The sequence below is a fragment of the Xyrauchen texanus genome, chromosome 28, assembly GCF_025860055.1.
Source record: "Xyrauchen texanus isolate HMW12.3.18 chromosome 28, RBS_HiC_50CHRs, whole genome shotgun sequence".
In the NCBI taxonomy this organism is placed as follows: Eukaryota; Metazoa; Chordata; class Actinopteri; order Cypriniformes; family Catostomidae; genus Xyrauchen; species Xyrauchen texanus.
This window is the reverse complement of record NC_068303.1, coordinates 12,839,797-12,854,819: the sequence shown is the minus strand read 5'-3', so window position 1 is coordinate 12,854,819 and position 15,023 is coordinate 12,839,797. Positions and strand designations below refer to the sequence as shown.

Genomic DNA, 15,023 nt, shown 5'->3' with positions numbered 1-15,023 from the left:
TTGTATTAAAATACAACCTTTAATATAAACAAGAGTTTCTAAAATAACAAAACTTAGAGGATATAAGGCAACACAAGTCATTTCCAAAGTATAATCAGGGAGGAAAGAAAACCCACATAAATGATCTGAACAAATGATATAAGGCACATATATATCTGTCATTATGTGCAATGAATGTCTGGCACAGGATAATTATTCATTTTTAACCCACTGAACAAACTTTAAACAAAAAAAAAAAAAAAACTGGGAATACCCTTTACAATCAGGTTCCATTTGTTGACATTAGTATTTGGAATATTCCAAATTTAATACAAGTTAAGCTCAATTGACAGCATTTGTTGATTCATTGATTACCACAAACATTTATTTTTCTTTCAATTTTTTTTTGATGATGTAATGTCAACAAATCTTATCACCCTAAAACAACTGTAAAAATCATGATTTAAATAATACATGAATTTTAACAAAATAATTAAATGCAAGTGCTTCTTCATATTTCTGCCTTTAAACCCTCCAAAAACAGGCCCCCATTTACTTTCATTGTAAGTGCCTCTCTGTTACCTTGAATTAAGCTTTTTTTTAAAGAAAAGTAGGGACGAATCGAAATGATTTTTTGTGGTAATCAACATTATACCACAAATGCTGTCGATTGAGCTTAACATGTATTGAACCCAGAATATTCCTTTACCATGAACTAGCAATGAACAATACTTTAACAGCATTTATTTATCTTTGTTCATGTCAGTTCCAACATATAGTAATACATTTTTAAAATCAAAAGTTGTATATGTTAACATTAGTTAATGCACTATGAACTAACATGAACAACTGTATTTTTATTAACTAACATTAACTAAGATGAATAATTGCAGTCAAAAATATAATGTTCATTGTTAGCTCATGATACCTACTGCATTAGGAACCTTATTGTAAAGTGTTATTTATTTTGACAATTGTTTCATTGGTACATGTTTTACTGAAAATGTTTGAAAACTCCAGATTTTGCAACAGACCTTATACAAAACTGTACTGACTGCAGTATGCAAAGACACCGTTAGTTAAGGCCCAACCTAATTCACTTACAAAATGTAAAACTATACTCTTATAAAAATCTGATTTAGTGTAAAACAGAGACTGGTTCTGTATAACATTACCTGTAGTGCACTCGCTCACAATGAATTCACTGTTTTGGTTGTTTCAGGTGCATATTGTTAAATCACAGGGAATCTACACATATCATGACGAAAACATATAAATAGATGCAAATTTGGAATATTCCAGAAATTCGTCAAATACACTTAAAGGGACAATTACATTTCATTGTAAACATGAATTAGGTTGGGCCCCTACCCCGATGCAAGACACAATTTTTGAAACATTTTGTCCCATCACGGAGGGTGTTTTCAAAGAGAGGTGGTTTGTGCGTTTGTAAACACATGCAAGACTTTGCACAAAGACTCTCACTGCTCTCTCAAATAGACATACATCACTTAGAAATGCCTAATCCAGACCTCATATACTCATACACAACATAACTGATACTGACAGCTGGGATAACTTTCATGAAGTTGGGCAGGATCCCCCGGTAGAGTCCAAAAAAGCCCTCATTCTCCATGATCTTCTTTATTAACTTGGTCATGGACACCTGCTCCGATCCCCCCAAAGATGCTGTGAAGAAAGTTTTCAAACATAATTCACATTTAGGCATCAACCTCTCAGTACATGTCAGAAAAGTGAATGGGTCACATTCACAAATAATTGCATGCAGAAATGTGGATTTACAACAGGTGTGTACGTACATACAGTTACTCATACCCCTGTTGTTGAATCTGAATTATTGTATATGAGTGAGCATGTGGCTGCTGTTTGTAGTTAGCAATACATGTCAACAACTGACAGCACGCCAACAAGATATTCAAATAAAGCCAGGTGTGACATTAAAACACTTAAAACACAATAAATACCTTTTATATAAACCCAGACTGGATGTGAATGGCTGCATTTTGTTTGTTTTTTTCAGATCAAGCTATTAACGAACATTTTAATAAAACATTTTTTACTCTGAAATAAGTATGAATTATAGCAGGGTCACTTAGTTCAATGTTTCCCAACCACTGTAATGCGGCACACTAGATCGATTGTCAGGTGTGCTGTGGAAAACTATAAAATTCCACAAAATAAAAAAAATGCATGAAAATAAAAATAATAATTTCAGGGATCCAAACTCCTCACCTTTCTGAGAAATTAGCTGTTTCTGTTACTTTTGTGATTGTTTAGAGCAATGATTAATGTGCAAAAGTGACTGATATTATACGCGTTAAGGGACTTTTACATGACTCACGTCAGCACTGCAGAATACATTGAAGTCTATGAAGTGTTTTTCACACACAAGTTTTTGCTTCACCAATAATGAATGTCTTTGAGAGGTCTAAGCAACAATAAATATTTAAAAACGGTCCAAATTTGTGAATTGAATGTCTCATAATTTATTTTAATTAAATATGACCTTATCGTTTACAAATATCAGAGACCAGGGTTATTGAACTCATTTAAATTCACCAAGAAAACGCTTCAACCTAAACATAAAGTCCTTTTATTACTTTATGCTATCAAAGCAACTGCAAGCTTTTTTTTCTCTACCAAATACATGTTTTCAATGTATATTGTGCACACCTCCCGCTTTTTTACATGGCAAACTCGTAAAACCGGCCTTCTGTGGCGATTTCTGCAACTCTTTTCACGTGGAGGGCAATGCGGTGCTTGACGCTAAGTTCAGCCTCCAGGACCAAAATAAAACTGCCACGAGAAGTCGTCTGCCAAAGACGCAAAATCTAATGACAATTACCTCAGTATCAGTCTCTCTTGATGCGTTTGATTACACACAAGCGAGCACACAATTTAAGTTGATGCGGTCCAGGAATAAGGTTTGAGTTGTCGACTGAATTCTCTTCAGTTCATTTTTTACGTGTTTTGTTCATTTTTTAATCGTATTTGTGTTTTGTAATATTGCGTTGTTCATATATCGTGTTTTAGTGGCCTCCGCTGTCACTGCGGTGGAAAAAATTATTCAGCTGCTTTGTGTGGTGTCTCTGTTGTTCATCTGTTCTCTTCATAAATAAATAAATGCATAATCTGCTGTATGCAGTCAACAGTCTCTAGAGTTTACTCAGAATGGTGCCAAAAACAAAAAAACATCCAGTGAGCAGCAGTTCTGCAGACGAAACTACTCGGATAACCTCTCTGAACAATTGTAGTGAGCAGAATAGCATCTCAAATGCACAACACGTCAAACATAGAGGCGGATGGGCTACAACAACTGAAGACCAGGTCTGGCACTTTATTAGGACAGTGTTAGTGCCCAGAGAGTGTATGTATGTATAATCATATATATATATATATATATATATATATATATATATATATATATATATATATATATATATATAAATATGTTTGCTCATATATTGGTAAGTAGTGTATTCTAGGCTGGATATTTACCCTGGGCCTGCATACGTGTGCGGATCAGGGCAAGAGGGTAGCTGGCCAATTGGCCACATGTGCTGGAAATGGTTCCACAGCCAAGAAGAACCAGCACACCTGGGTTAGCAGTTTCAGTAGCATAGCGTGACAACCATGCATTCTTTAGTGTCTGCAGGGTGAAAGATGGAAAACGAGTAAAATAATACATTTATAAAGGTTATGCATTAATGTATGAATATCACATTCTCTCAAAAAACAAGATAGCATAGACACGTCAGTCCCATATCGCTTGTGTCAGTGGAATATGTAATTAACTGAGGCCTTTAAAGTTAATACAATAATAGTTCATACTTGTTTTAACCCTTAATTGGTTGTTTTGCACTTCAGAGAAACAAATCTTACCAGCTAGTTTAACCACAGGAGCTTTTCTTAAAAAAAAAGAAAAAATATAGTTCTGGTTTTAATGCTTTATTTACAAGTTCAAAAAATACTTTTAGAAACTTTTAGGCATGTTTTTCTTTCTAAAAACAGACAAATCTATTAGAGATCTATTCTTTTTAATCACAGGAATCATTTTCAGCGCTACATACTACGGCCATGGGCAACATCTTATGCAATTTTACCATTTTCGTGCCATCGTAAAGCGCAAGTGGGCATGGGAGAGAGTGCTTGCGCTATCTGTGGGTGTATGTGCGCAAACTGTGGATGTATTGTATGTAAATGAAGTGCGCAGTCTAAACTCAGTTCATGCATTTGCAGTTTAGAGATTCCACCAATGCTCAGGTGGTAATAAAGTCCATCTTCAAACTCTGAAAATATAGTGGAACATCAAATTATGTCCATGACGATCACTGTTGTAGCCATTTTATGAAATACAGATTTATAAGATTTGTATTATACTTCGATTTCTTTATTTTTATAATAATATTTCAATTATTATTATTATATTTAAAACTGCATTTATGATCTAATATGTATATTATTTTTCCAACTGTTGTTGTAGAGTGATTTTTAAGTCAGCAAAAATGGCTGGTGGATTTGGTATTATTTTTTTGACCACTTTAACATTATATTGATAATATTTTCGTTTAGTTTTATATGTAATTTGAATATAGAGATAAATTAATAAACATTTTCAAAATCGACCAGTAGAAGTGAAGTACATTCTGATACAATCACTGTTAATACTAGCCATGATTTTTTTGTCAGTAGATGAAAATTATCAATAATACTTATATTCTCTATCATCTAAAGGAGCATAAATCCAAATCCTGAGGAGAACCACATTTTCCATGCGTAAAACAAAAGGAGCGTGTCACTGACATTACACAGGGACCCAATTAATGCACAAAAGAATGCAAGTCCATATATCTAGTCATGCCCATTGACTTTGCGTTTAATACTTAAGGCATAGGCCTGCACATAGTGTCAGCACTATTAAAATAGGACCCATTGAAATAATATGATGCATTCGTTGCTGACTGTGTGTATGAGAATATTAACAAACAAACCTATGGCACATTTTTAAATAGGTCACAACTTGAAAAACTTGAAAAATGCCCAGAGGTCAAACACCTGGTTCTATATGGAGCTGAAATATTCAGAAACTGGGTAAATAGAGTACTAACATAATCTTGTGGCTTTCCATTGTGACTTTAACTCACCTCATACACAGCTAAATCTATTCCTGCATAGGGAATAATGCCCAGGATATTGGGAACATAGCCTTTGTAAAAGGCCTTCACTCCCTCCTTCTTCAAAATCTTCTTGGCGCAGTCAAACATTCCGGAATATTGGCCAGTCTTCCTCAGAGTCAGTCTAGTCTTCATCACCTGCGACATTAAAACATATTTCTGTCATTCTGTATTTCTGTACAAATGTCTTACTAATAGCAATACAATAGCTTTAGCCATAACATAACAGTAGGGAAATACTTACATATAACATTTTTATTTTTTGCCTATTATGTAATCAATATAGTCATCATTATTCTACATGGAAGTCTACCCTTTTTTCACGAAGAACATCTAGAAGATGCAAGACGTTTTAAGACCATAATAAAGAATCTTCCAGGACCATGGGTCTCATTTCTCACCTCCATGGGATAGATGGCTGTTTGAGCGGTCGCGCCAGCCAGAGAGCCAGCCATAAACCTTTCATGTGGCTGGATTTTACCACCGTCTTTTGTCAATAGCTTCTTGTACTGTCAAAGAGAAGATATAACAAATAACGCAAGACTGATTTAACATGTAAAGACTCATTCAAGCAGAACTGAACCGAATAGGTTTTAAAGCAATCTGTTCTCTTTTCATTAAAAAATGCAATCTTTTCCATTGCAATTATCCACTCACGTCCACAGAGGATTACCAATCCAGGGTATTGTGAATGACTGTAGTTAAAATAGCTCTCCCTGACACGCTGCTTGTGTAAGCCAAATGAACAGGGAATGTAAGCTGACATGTTTACGAATGCAAAAGAGGATGTGGTTTTCAGTGTTTGGAGAAGTTTGTGGGTATCTTGGTATCTGGGTTTATCAGTGATATCTTGGTATCTTGGGGTTATATTGTTCATATAGAATTGGTTAACACCAGGGTTATCCAGGGTTAACACATTTTTTTGACCAATTAATTTTCATTACTTTTCCAGCCATTTGTGATTCCCGGATAAAAGTACATTTATAGAATTCATATAGAATTGGCTATATCCAGGGTTAACAAATTTTTTGGACTAATGAATTTCCATTACTTTTCCAGCCATTTGTGATTCCCGGATAAAAGTACATTTATAGAGATTGTCCTCGCCAATAGCAATATCCAGCTGCTGAAATATTTTAGAGCTGAGAATTACTAGAATTTCTATGTTTTATTGACTTTTTAAGATTTTATCAATTGTGATGATTTTCCAGGCCTGAAAATCACAATTTTAAAATGGTTGATATTTCCAGGTTTTCCATAGCCATGTGAATCCAGTATATTTTGATTAAAGCTGGAACATAAAAGACATCTAAACCTACGGAAATATGCACTAAAAACCCATGAAAGGAAAAAAGGGGGTGGTCTCATATGTAGTTCGGGATTCTCTCTTCATTAAGGGTTGAATTCTCACCTGCTCATAAGCCATGAACTTGATTGAAGTTTCTGGGGCGATTTTTATAACATTGACTCCATTGCCCCTCCACAGAGAGGCCACGCCCCCCTCTTTAATCATGTGCTTGAACCCGTTCACCAGGCTGATATTGTTAGATTTCGTGGCATGAACCTATGAAAGGTATAGGATTACTGATGACTATATAAGTACATATTAAATTAATTACATTAAATATATTAAATATGTATCAGTTAAAACCTTTTCTTTAGACACAAATTTCTGATCACAATTGGCGCTGACATGAACATGTAAGTTGGTGGAGCAAAAACCATACCTGCATGAAGACTTTCATTCTGTCCAGAGGGGCGGTGCCTGTGCGAGATACTGCCCCTGCCATGGCCCCTGCAGAAAGCTGCTTCCACCAGATGCCGGTTATCTTCTCCTCCTCTGTGAATTCATCTGGAATGGTTATACTATCACCTATATCCAACACCTAGCACAAAACAGAGGTGGAGTTAGATTGTATATATAATATGTACTATAATGCAGAGCTAACTAAATATACTGTATAATCTGTGTGTATCTGTTTGGCAAACGCCAGATCATGTACACTATAAAGGTTCTTAATGATTATGAAAAACATTTCTGACTTTAAATTAGTATTAATCAGATAAGTAATAATAACCAACATTCAAACTATGATTAAAGTTTAAAATCAGATTGAAACTTTTCCTCAACACCTAACGAACACAAAAAGACATGCTTCATTTACATGTGTGTGCTGGAAGAACAACCCTCTTTGCATTAATGTTAGATTTAAATATTAAAATCCTATTACTGTTTTATGGTTAGCCATATAACATGCAAAAAATATGATAACAGACAGGCATCAGGGCTGCATTATAACACTTCCTTGGTGAAGCAGGAAGTACATATAACCGAATTGCTCCAGAGCCTGTATTAGTCCAACTTTGACCTTTAAAAACCAGTGTGGCAGGGCGGAGGGCGGGGCCGGGTCGTGATCCTACGCACCCGGTCCCGTATTAGGCTAATCAAGCCTCCGAGGTATAAAGGTCGACTGCAGGGTGCCGTGCGGGAGAGAGAGATCGTTTACGGACATGTCCGTCATGTGTGTTTATGTTGTCTTTAAGTTTACCATTAAACTATTATTTATATCGTCAAGCCGGTTCTCGCCTCCTCCTTTCAATTGAATACCTTTATACCTTGGAGGCTTGATTAGCCTCATACGGGACCGGGTGCGTAGGATCACGTCCCGGCCCCGTCCTTCGCCCTGCCACAACCAGGTTTATATACAAGTTAAGCTCAATCGACAGCATTTGTGGCAAAATATTGATTACCACACAAATGTATTTTGATTTTAATAAAAATTATTTTTTTTTTTTTAAAACATCTGGGTTCAGTGAGGCATTTAAAATGGAAGTGAATGGGCCCAATCCATAAACATTAGAATACTCACTGTTTCCAACCTATAATCACAAGCCATGAACAATATGCGAGTTAACATGAGTTTAGTCTGATAAAATCACATACTAACATTTTCTGTGTAAAGTTATTTCCAGTTTTGTAACTTTGTTGCCATGACGATGTGATGCGGTCACGTCATAAACCATTTTAAACAACTTTACATCTCAAATAAAACAAATATTTTAACAGAAGAATTAATTTAAGTGTTTTTATAAGATTCACATTTCTGCTTTCAAAGACTCCAAAAATTGGTCCCATTGACATCCATCATAAATGCCTCACTGTAATCTTGATTTTTGCATTTTTTTTTTGTTAGCAATTTTATCACACTAAAATCATGTTAACACACATATTGTTTTTGTCTTGTGATTATTCTTTTAAAACAGTGAGTATTTTAACTTTTGCAGATTGGCCCCATTCACTTCCATTGTTAGTGTATTTTTCATCTTTTTTTAGAGTAATGTCCAAATAAATTTTTGTTGTAATCAACATCATGCCACAAAAGCAGTCGCTTGAGCTTAACTTGTATTGACCCCGGAACTTTCCTTTAACCTTACACACTGCACAGCTATCGACCAACATTATTTCAAATAATTGTAGTTCCTTGAACATGAACTATACATTATCCCGCTCATTGAAATACCTAATTCATTACACGCGTATTGCAACGCGTATCAAATTACAACCTAGTTACTAATCCAACTCAATTTGGTCTGATGTCATTACCATCATCTTATGTAACATTGCTGTACTGCATCACAGACATATGTTAATTTTAACTTCCCTCTGTACAACTTTCAAATATTTTGTTAACTCTTCAAACAGATTCACAGTCAGCATAAAGCATTTTCCTAAATAAAACATAGCTCAATAATGACCCAAAGCAACATGTCTACTTCCTGTAGCTTAACTGGTAGAATGTGGCGCTAGCAACAACAAGGTCATGAGTTCAATTCCCAGGAAACAAATATGCCGATACAATGTATCACTTGAATGACCCACAAGCTGCTTTGGATCACAGCATCTGCTAGATGCATAAATGTAAATTCCTACCATCAAACAATTTAATTATTTTAATTTTTAGTTATGATGAATAATCCTCTATCATATCCTCTATCAAATGATGCATATCATATACCTACCATATCTACATCCATCACATATACAGCCTCTTCATCCTCAAAATCAATGACAAGCCATTCCGCCTTAGGCTGCTCTTGCAGCAAAGTCATGTTGACTCAGTGCTGCCAGCTCGTCTGATAGTAATCAAGGACGCTAACAAAGGTAATAAAGATCTACTGGTTCACCTGCTCTCTTCACAATGTCACATTGCCGATTCACTCTTTTACTAACAGCACTTCAATCAGTCCATCAGTCAGATGACGAGCATATCCAGGGCTAATCCCAGTACAGGACAGGCTTAAATTAGCTTTGCTGCAATTGGCTGTAATGACTAAACCTGCAGCATTCAAAAATCAGAAAGTCACCCAGCCTCTCCTTACACTTTGTAAGGTAGTTGACACATATCCTTTGACTTTTCTGGCTCAACATCGAAAATGTTATGTTAAAATGTATATGAATATACAATGAACTGTCTATATTTTAGGTCCTGTAATTACATTTTTAAAAGTACAAATATTACTTGTAGTCCCTCATAATTATTATGAGGTCATGAAAACTGCATAAAGAACATTTAGAAATTATCATCAAAAGGCATTAGCATTTTATGTATTAGCAAAATGCTTATACTTAAATATTAAGATTAATTAAAATATTATTTATTTAACTAAAATGACAGTATTTGAATATTAAGCTATGGTAGTTTTAGATGGAGTTCAACATGTGGCACATGTCTAAAAGTCCCCAAAGGTATATAATGTCAGCTAACCACTAGTAGTGACTAACTAACTAGTCATATTTCAAGATTGCACTCTTGTGCACCTCTTGAACACTTGTGACCGTGCGACTTTAACCTGTGATACTTAATCAATTAACAAACTCCTTATCCTTCTTGCACTCAACACTTTTCCCATGAATCGCCAACCCTGCCCATTGATAGAAGGATATAAATGGCCAGCCAAGCTGATTACAGGGCCATCTAACAGTGTACCTGACTGTGACCACTGTATGGCCGTCTGAGCTGGCTGACGATGTGTGATGGTTTGATCACACTAAGACAGGGGTCTACTTCCTATAACTAGAGTTGATCTATCACCACTCACAAGAAAATATCATATTTTCCCCCAAAGTGTTGTTACAATACATGTGTATCAGATGTAATATTTGAGTGATGGCATGGCACTTACAGTTGAGTGTTTCCAATAGCGTATAATCTCCTGAAGGTCATCTGCAGGGTTGAAGAGGAAATGCTCCCTCCATTCGTTCCATTCCACGGTCATTGTTCCATCTGCATCAATACTGGAGGACACAGGGTCAGTTTAGATATAAATGGCAAGTGGGTCCAGATGTCCTCAGAATGATTTTGCACAACATACACATTAGGTCATGTAAAACCAGTGGATTTGAACAAACTCTGCCATCCTCTGCATTACTTCATCAGCAATCTAACCAGATTCCACACCAAAAACACAAGCAACGACTTACATATAGTTTACTTGACTTATTAAAGATTTGCTCTGATCACTGATACAAATGTGTTGGACAGACATATACATATTTAAATGTTTAAATTATACATAATTCTTAGATGTATTGTCAGATGGCTTGTATTTTGCATTAAAGTGAGTAAACTCTTTAATGTCTGGTGAGTTGTAAGCAGCTTTGTTTTAAAAGGAATGACGTTTTTGCCAGGTGACTTTTAAAAATGTTTAAGCAAGCCATACATGTATTGTCAAATGCAGCTTGATCTTATGAAATTGTCATGATAATGGCAACATTTTTGCAAACTAGTATGTGCTACATTACACGTTTGAATAGAGTTTCCCAGTGAAATGTTCAGCAGGGGGCGCCAAAAGCAAGTGAAATTCAGTTGTAAACAGACAATGTTTTTAAGATGACTATTAGATGAATGTTTTAATGAGTAAAATGTATCTCCCTAACCTTAAACTTGAACCTAAACCTAATCAAAAGTGTCTTAAAAGATAAAAGAGAGGTGAGATAGCAGATACCCTCACCCTTAACCAACGCCTAAACCCTAACCGATAGTGTTTTAAAAGCAAATTTGACATGAAATGCACATTTACTGAAGCAACCACGTCATTTCGACTCACTTCTCTGGCACTTACACTTCACTTTCACTCCAAGCATCCTTGGCTGGGCACAAGGCTCAGTCTCCGAGTCCAAAGTCCAACACTCTATCAAGTGAGGTGGAGCTGAAGCTATTAATTTTGGAGTACATGTATAAATGTAGGTGGGTCTCTCTTTCAAATTATGCATTACAGTAAAAGTGTTTTGATATCATAACATAGCATGGTGTGAGTAATAGAGTGTAAAATAAGTGTTTATAAATTCATAAACAGCCATAGTGCCAGTGATTCTGGTAAAAGTGAATTAAATGCACTGTTGTTGTAGCGCCTCTACTGTTAATTTCACCAGGAAACTGCAAAATAGTACCGTTCATTCTATGAGACTACGTTGGTCAAATGGGTTGTATTTTACATTAATTTGAGTGAAATTTGTCTTAACAGATGGGTTGTATTTGATATAGTTGTATATTGCATAAAAGCAAGTGAAAAGGTGCTTTTATTTATTTACTCTTGGTATGAATAGACCTTTTTTTCTACAAACTGTTTTACCTCTGGAGGATCTTCTGCACCTCTTTATCTCCCAAGTTTATGCCAATGGCTTTAAGTGACTGTTGAATCTCTTTGGCATCGATGAGACCTGCATATGCAATTAATGTTGTTAATTCATTTTTATATTGAGCAAAATCGACAAACGCAAAATGTGCAATATCAATTTGACTCTAAATAATTAACATTTTCAAAAACTCAGAGGAAAGTCTGAATCTAAACTAATAAGAGTCTGACCACCAAACGAAACATACAGTATTTAGGGAAATAACAAGATTCAAAACATTCACTAACAATTCCTTTGAACAGCATTGTGAGGGTTGTTTCAGAAGTGGCCCAGAAAAGCAAAAATACATACAGGCTACACAGATCTTACCATCATTATTTTTATCCAGACTCTTGAAGGTCAGTTGGAGTTTTTTCTCATGTTCTTTCAGGTACTTTGAAAACTCCTCACAGTCCAGGCTCTCATTCTTATCACTATCTCCAGAGTCAATAATTTTCTGAAAGAGAGAATCAAAATATGGTCGATGAAGTTCCTGGTGAATGTGCATCGAGTTTAAATAATTTCAAAAGACCTGTATTTCAAAATGTAATATATGTGTAATATACAGTATTTGTTCACTTTATTGAAGTTGCGTTCTATGCAAAAGAGTTCTCTACATTGTAAAATAAATCTTATTTTGTTCTGAAATCAACATGGCCTTTGACCAAAAAAGAAATTCTATTAAGCTCTTTTTTTCTGAACAAAACAGGTAACTGTGCCCTTAATGGGACAGTTCACCCAAAAATAAAAATGTTCTTATCATTTACTCACCCTCATGCCATCCCAAATACATTATGTATGACTTTCTTTCTTCTGCTGAACACAAACGAAAATTTTTAGAAGAACATTTCAGCTCTGTAGGTCCATACAATGCAAATGAATGGGGTCAAAAACTTTGAAGCTCCAGAAATCAAATGAAGTCATCACAAAATGAATCCATAAAACTCCAGTGCTTTAATCCATGTCTTCTGAAGCCATCAAATCGGTTTTGGGTGAGAACAGACCAAAATGTAACTCTATAAATCTATAAATCTATACATCAGCAATCTCCTTGGCTATCATTATTTCAAGGTCTTTTACATTTCCTAGTTCAATCTAGCACTCTGAGCATATGTCAAGCACTAGGAAGTTTAATCGAGAAAAATGTGTTATATTTTGGTCTGTTCTCATCCAAAATCACTTCAGAAGACATGGATTAAACCACTGAAGTCATATGGATTACTTTTAATGTTATGAACTTTTTCTGAGCTTCAAAGTTTCTGACCCCATCCACTTGCATTGTATGGACCTATAGAGCTGAGGAATTCTTCTAAAAAATTGTATTTACGTTCTGCAAAAGAAAGAAAGTCATACACATCTAGCATGGCATAAGGGTGAGAAAATGATGAGAGAATTTGACCGAATGTCAGCTAAAATAAACTAAAATCTTTTTAAGCTAAAATCCATCAGTGTATACACAATACGTTTATCTTCTTGAACTTTGATACATGAGTCTCATTTGCTCAGGTTAGGTGGGGATATGCGAGGAGTGGCTCAAAAGATAGTGAGCTGCCTACGTAGACAACATTCTAAAGCATTTATGCACTCTCACATGCTGTCTTGAAAGGCAGCTCGCTAGGTTTAGAGACACAACCAATGTCAGCTGCTTCAGATAAGCTATATGTCGGGTGGTAATGGAATGTAAGTTTTGTTTGTGCAGTACAGGAGTGTCTTAACCTCTGTAATAAAACCTCACCCTTCCGGTTTATGTGCCAATTTCATTGTCTACAAGTGAAGAATATGAAACATCAATTCAATGCACGTTGGGAAATGATGCAAATTAGCTACTATGATGACTAGTTATGATAAATATTGCTAGGATAGCTCTTTCTGTGAGTAATAGCTAAACATAGTGGCACGCTTATGATTTACTCCATTGAACAGCATTACTCAAAAAGGACATAGGCTTGCACGGGATGCAGTTTTCTGTCATGCCTTTGAACTTTATAGGATGATTTTTAGACTGATTGTTTACCTTAGAGACGGGAATTATTATCTGCATTTACAAAAAAAAAACACCACACATTGGTTTCTGAACAGGGTGGATTTTCCTTAGTATGATATTTCCAATGCACGTGATCAATATAGGAGCTTGACGGCCTGCTGTCAAAGTGGTTTATTGGTTTATGTGGTATATATTGCACTTTACACGAAAATATAATTTATATATAATATAATGCGACTCAACAAAAGAAATGCATTCAGCCAGTGAAGTGTTGATCTAGAATTATACCTGCGCTTCTCCTTTCCCCATAGAGAAGCCCATTTCAGCCAGGCCCGCCTTCAGCTCCGAAACATCTACTTTCCCATCTTTGTTCACATCCAACTTCTTAAACAACTCCTCGAAACTTTTTGTGCTTTCGTCGTCCGAACAACGACAGTCGGTGAACACAAATTTCCTGATGGTCTGATACATTGTGAAGTGCGATGTTTATACTGTATTTAGATTTAACACCTGGACGAGATCCAAAGAATGCACAGAAACTGCGGAAGAAAAAAGATGGTCCCTGGCAGACGAGAAAACCGATCCTCACTTGACGTGTTGCTTATGTCAGACTATCGTAGTCATTATTGGATTCTTACTATAAGCTCCTAAAATGCAACACTATTGGTTTCAAGACGTTCAGTCTGTACTCACAGAAGGAGGGACTAATTTGCTGGGTTATTTTCCTGCAGTACCTCCTCATTTCAAGCGGACACACCCAAATGCACAAACAAGCTCCAGCCAGTTTACACAAAAAAAAAAAAAAAAAAAAAAAAAAATCTTTCTTTTACACTTTCGTAAAGATGTCTTAACCGAGGTGGCATCTAGTAATTCATTTCCAACTTCCTATTTTTCATTTAGAATCGGAACTATGGTCTCAAATGGATCTATAGCATAGCTTATAAGTGTCCATGTCTTATATATATATATATATATATATATATATATATATATATATATATATATATATGCAAAAAGGGGTGGGTCAAACACACACACACACACACACACACACATATATATATATATATATATATATTTGGGTGTGTGTGTGTGTGTGTGTTTGACCCACCCCCTTTTGCACGATGTTTTTTCTGTGTACAAGACAATCGTGTCATTGAATCGTCTAATTTGTCTGTTGCACAGCCTG

At 35.6% G+C, this 15,023-nt stretch overlaps 1 protein-coding gene across 1 annotated transcript; it reads right to left on the bottom strand.

Annotated features, from left to right (window-relative positions):
- On the bottom strand, nt 1-14,561 carry LOC127621906 (calcium-binding mitochondrial carrier protein SCaMC-1). Its single transcript, XM_052095703.1, has 10 exons — nt 14,123-14,561; nt 12,181-12,307; nt 11,808-11,895; nt 10,359-10,470; nt 6,902-7,060; nt 6,586-6,738; nt 5,576-5,683; nt 5,145-5,312; nt 3,499-3,649; nt 1-1,668 (listed from the first exon to the last, which is right to left on the bottom strand). Exons 1-10 carry the CDS (start codon nt 14,303-14,305, stop codon nt 1,487-1,489), a joined length of 1,431 nt encoding a protein of 476 aa, XP_051951663.1. The 5' UTR covers nt 14,306-14,561; the 3' UTR covers nt 1-1,486.
- Nucleotides 14,562-15,023: the final 462 nt, after the last annotated feature.

Bases quoted from the DNA above. Each gene is read 5' to 3' on its own strand.
- LOC127621906 (XM_052095703.1), bottom strand. From the start codon at position 14,305: ATGTATCAGACCATCAGGAAATTTGTGTTCACCGACTGTCGTTGTTCG. The intron at 6,739-6,901 runs GTATGGTTTTTG...TACCTTTCATAG, and splicing joins GAATGAAAGTCTTCATGCAG to GTTCATGCCACGAAATCTAA. The intron at 1,669-3,498 runs GTAAATATCCAG...CTTTCTTCACAG, and splicing joins CACACGTATGCAGGCCCAGG to CATCTTTGGGGGGATCGGAG.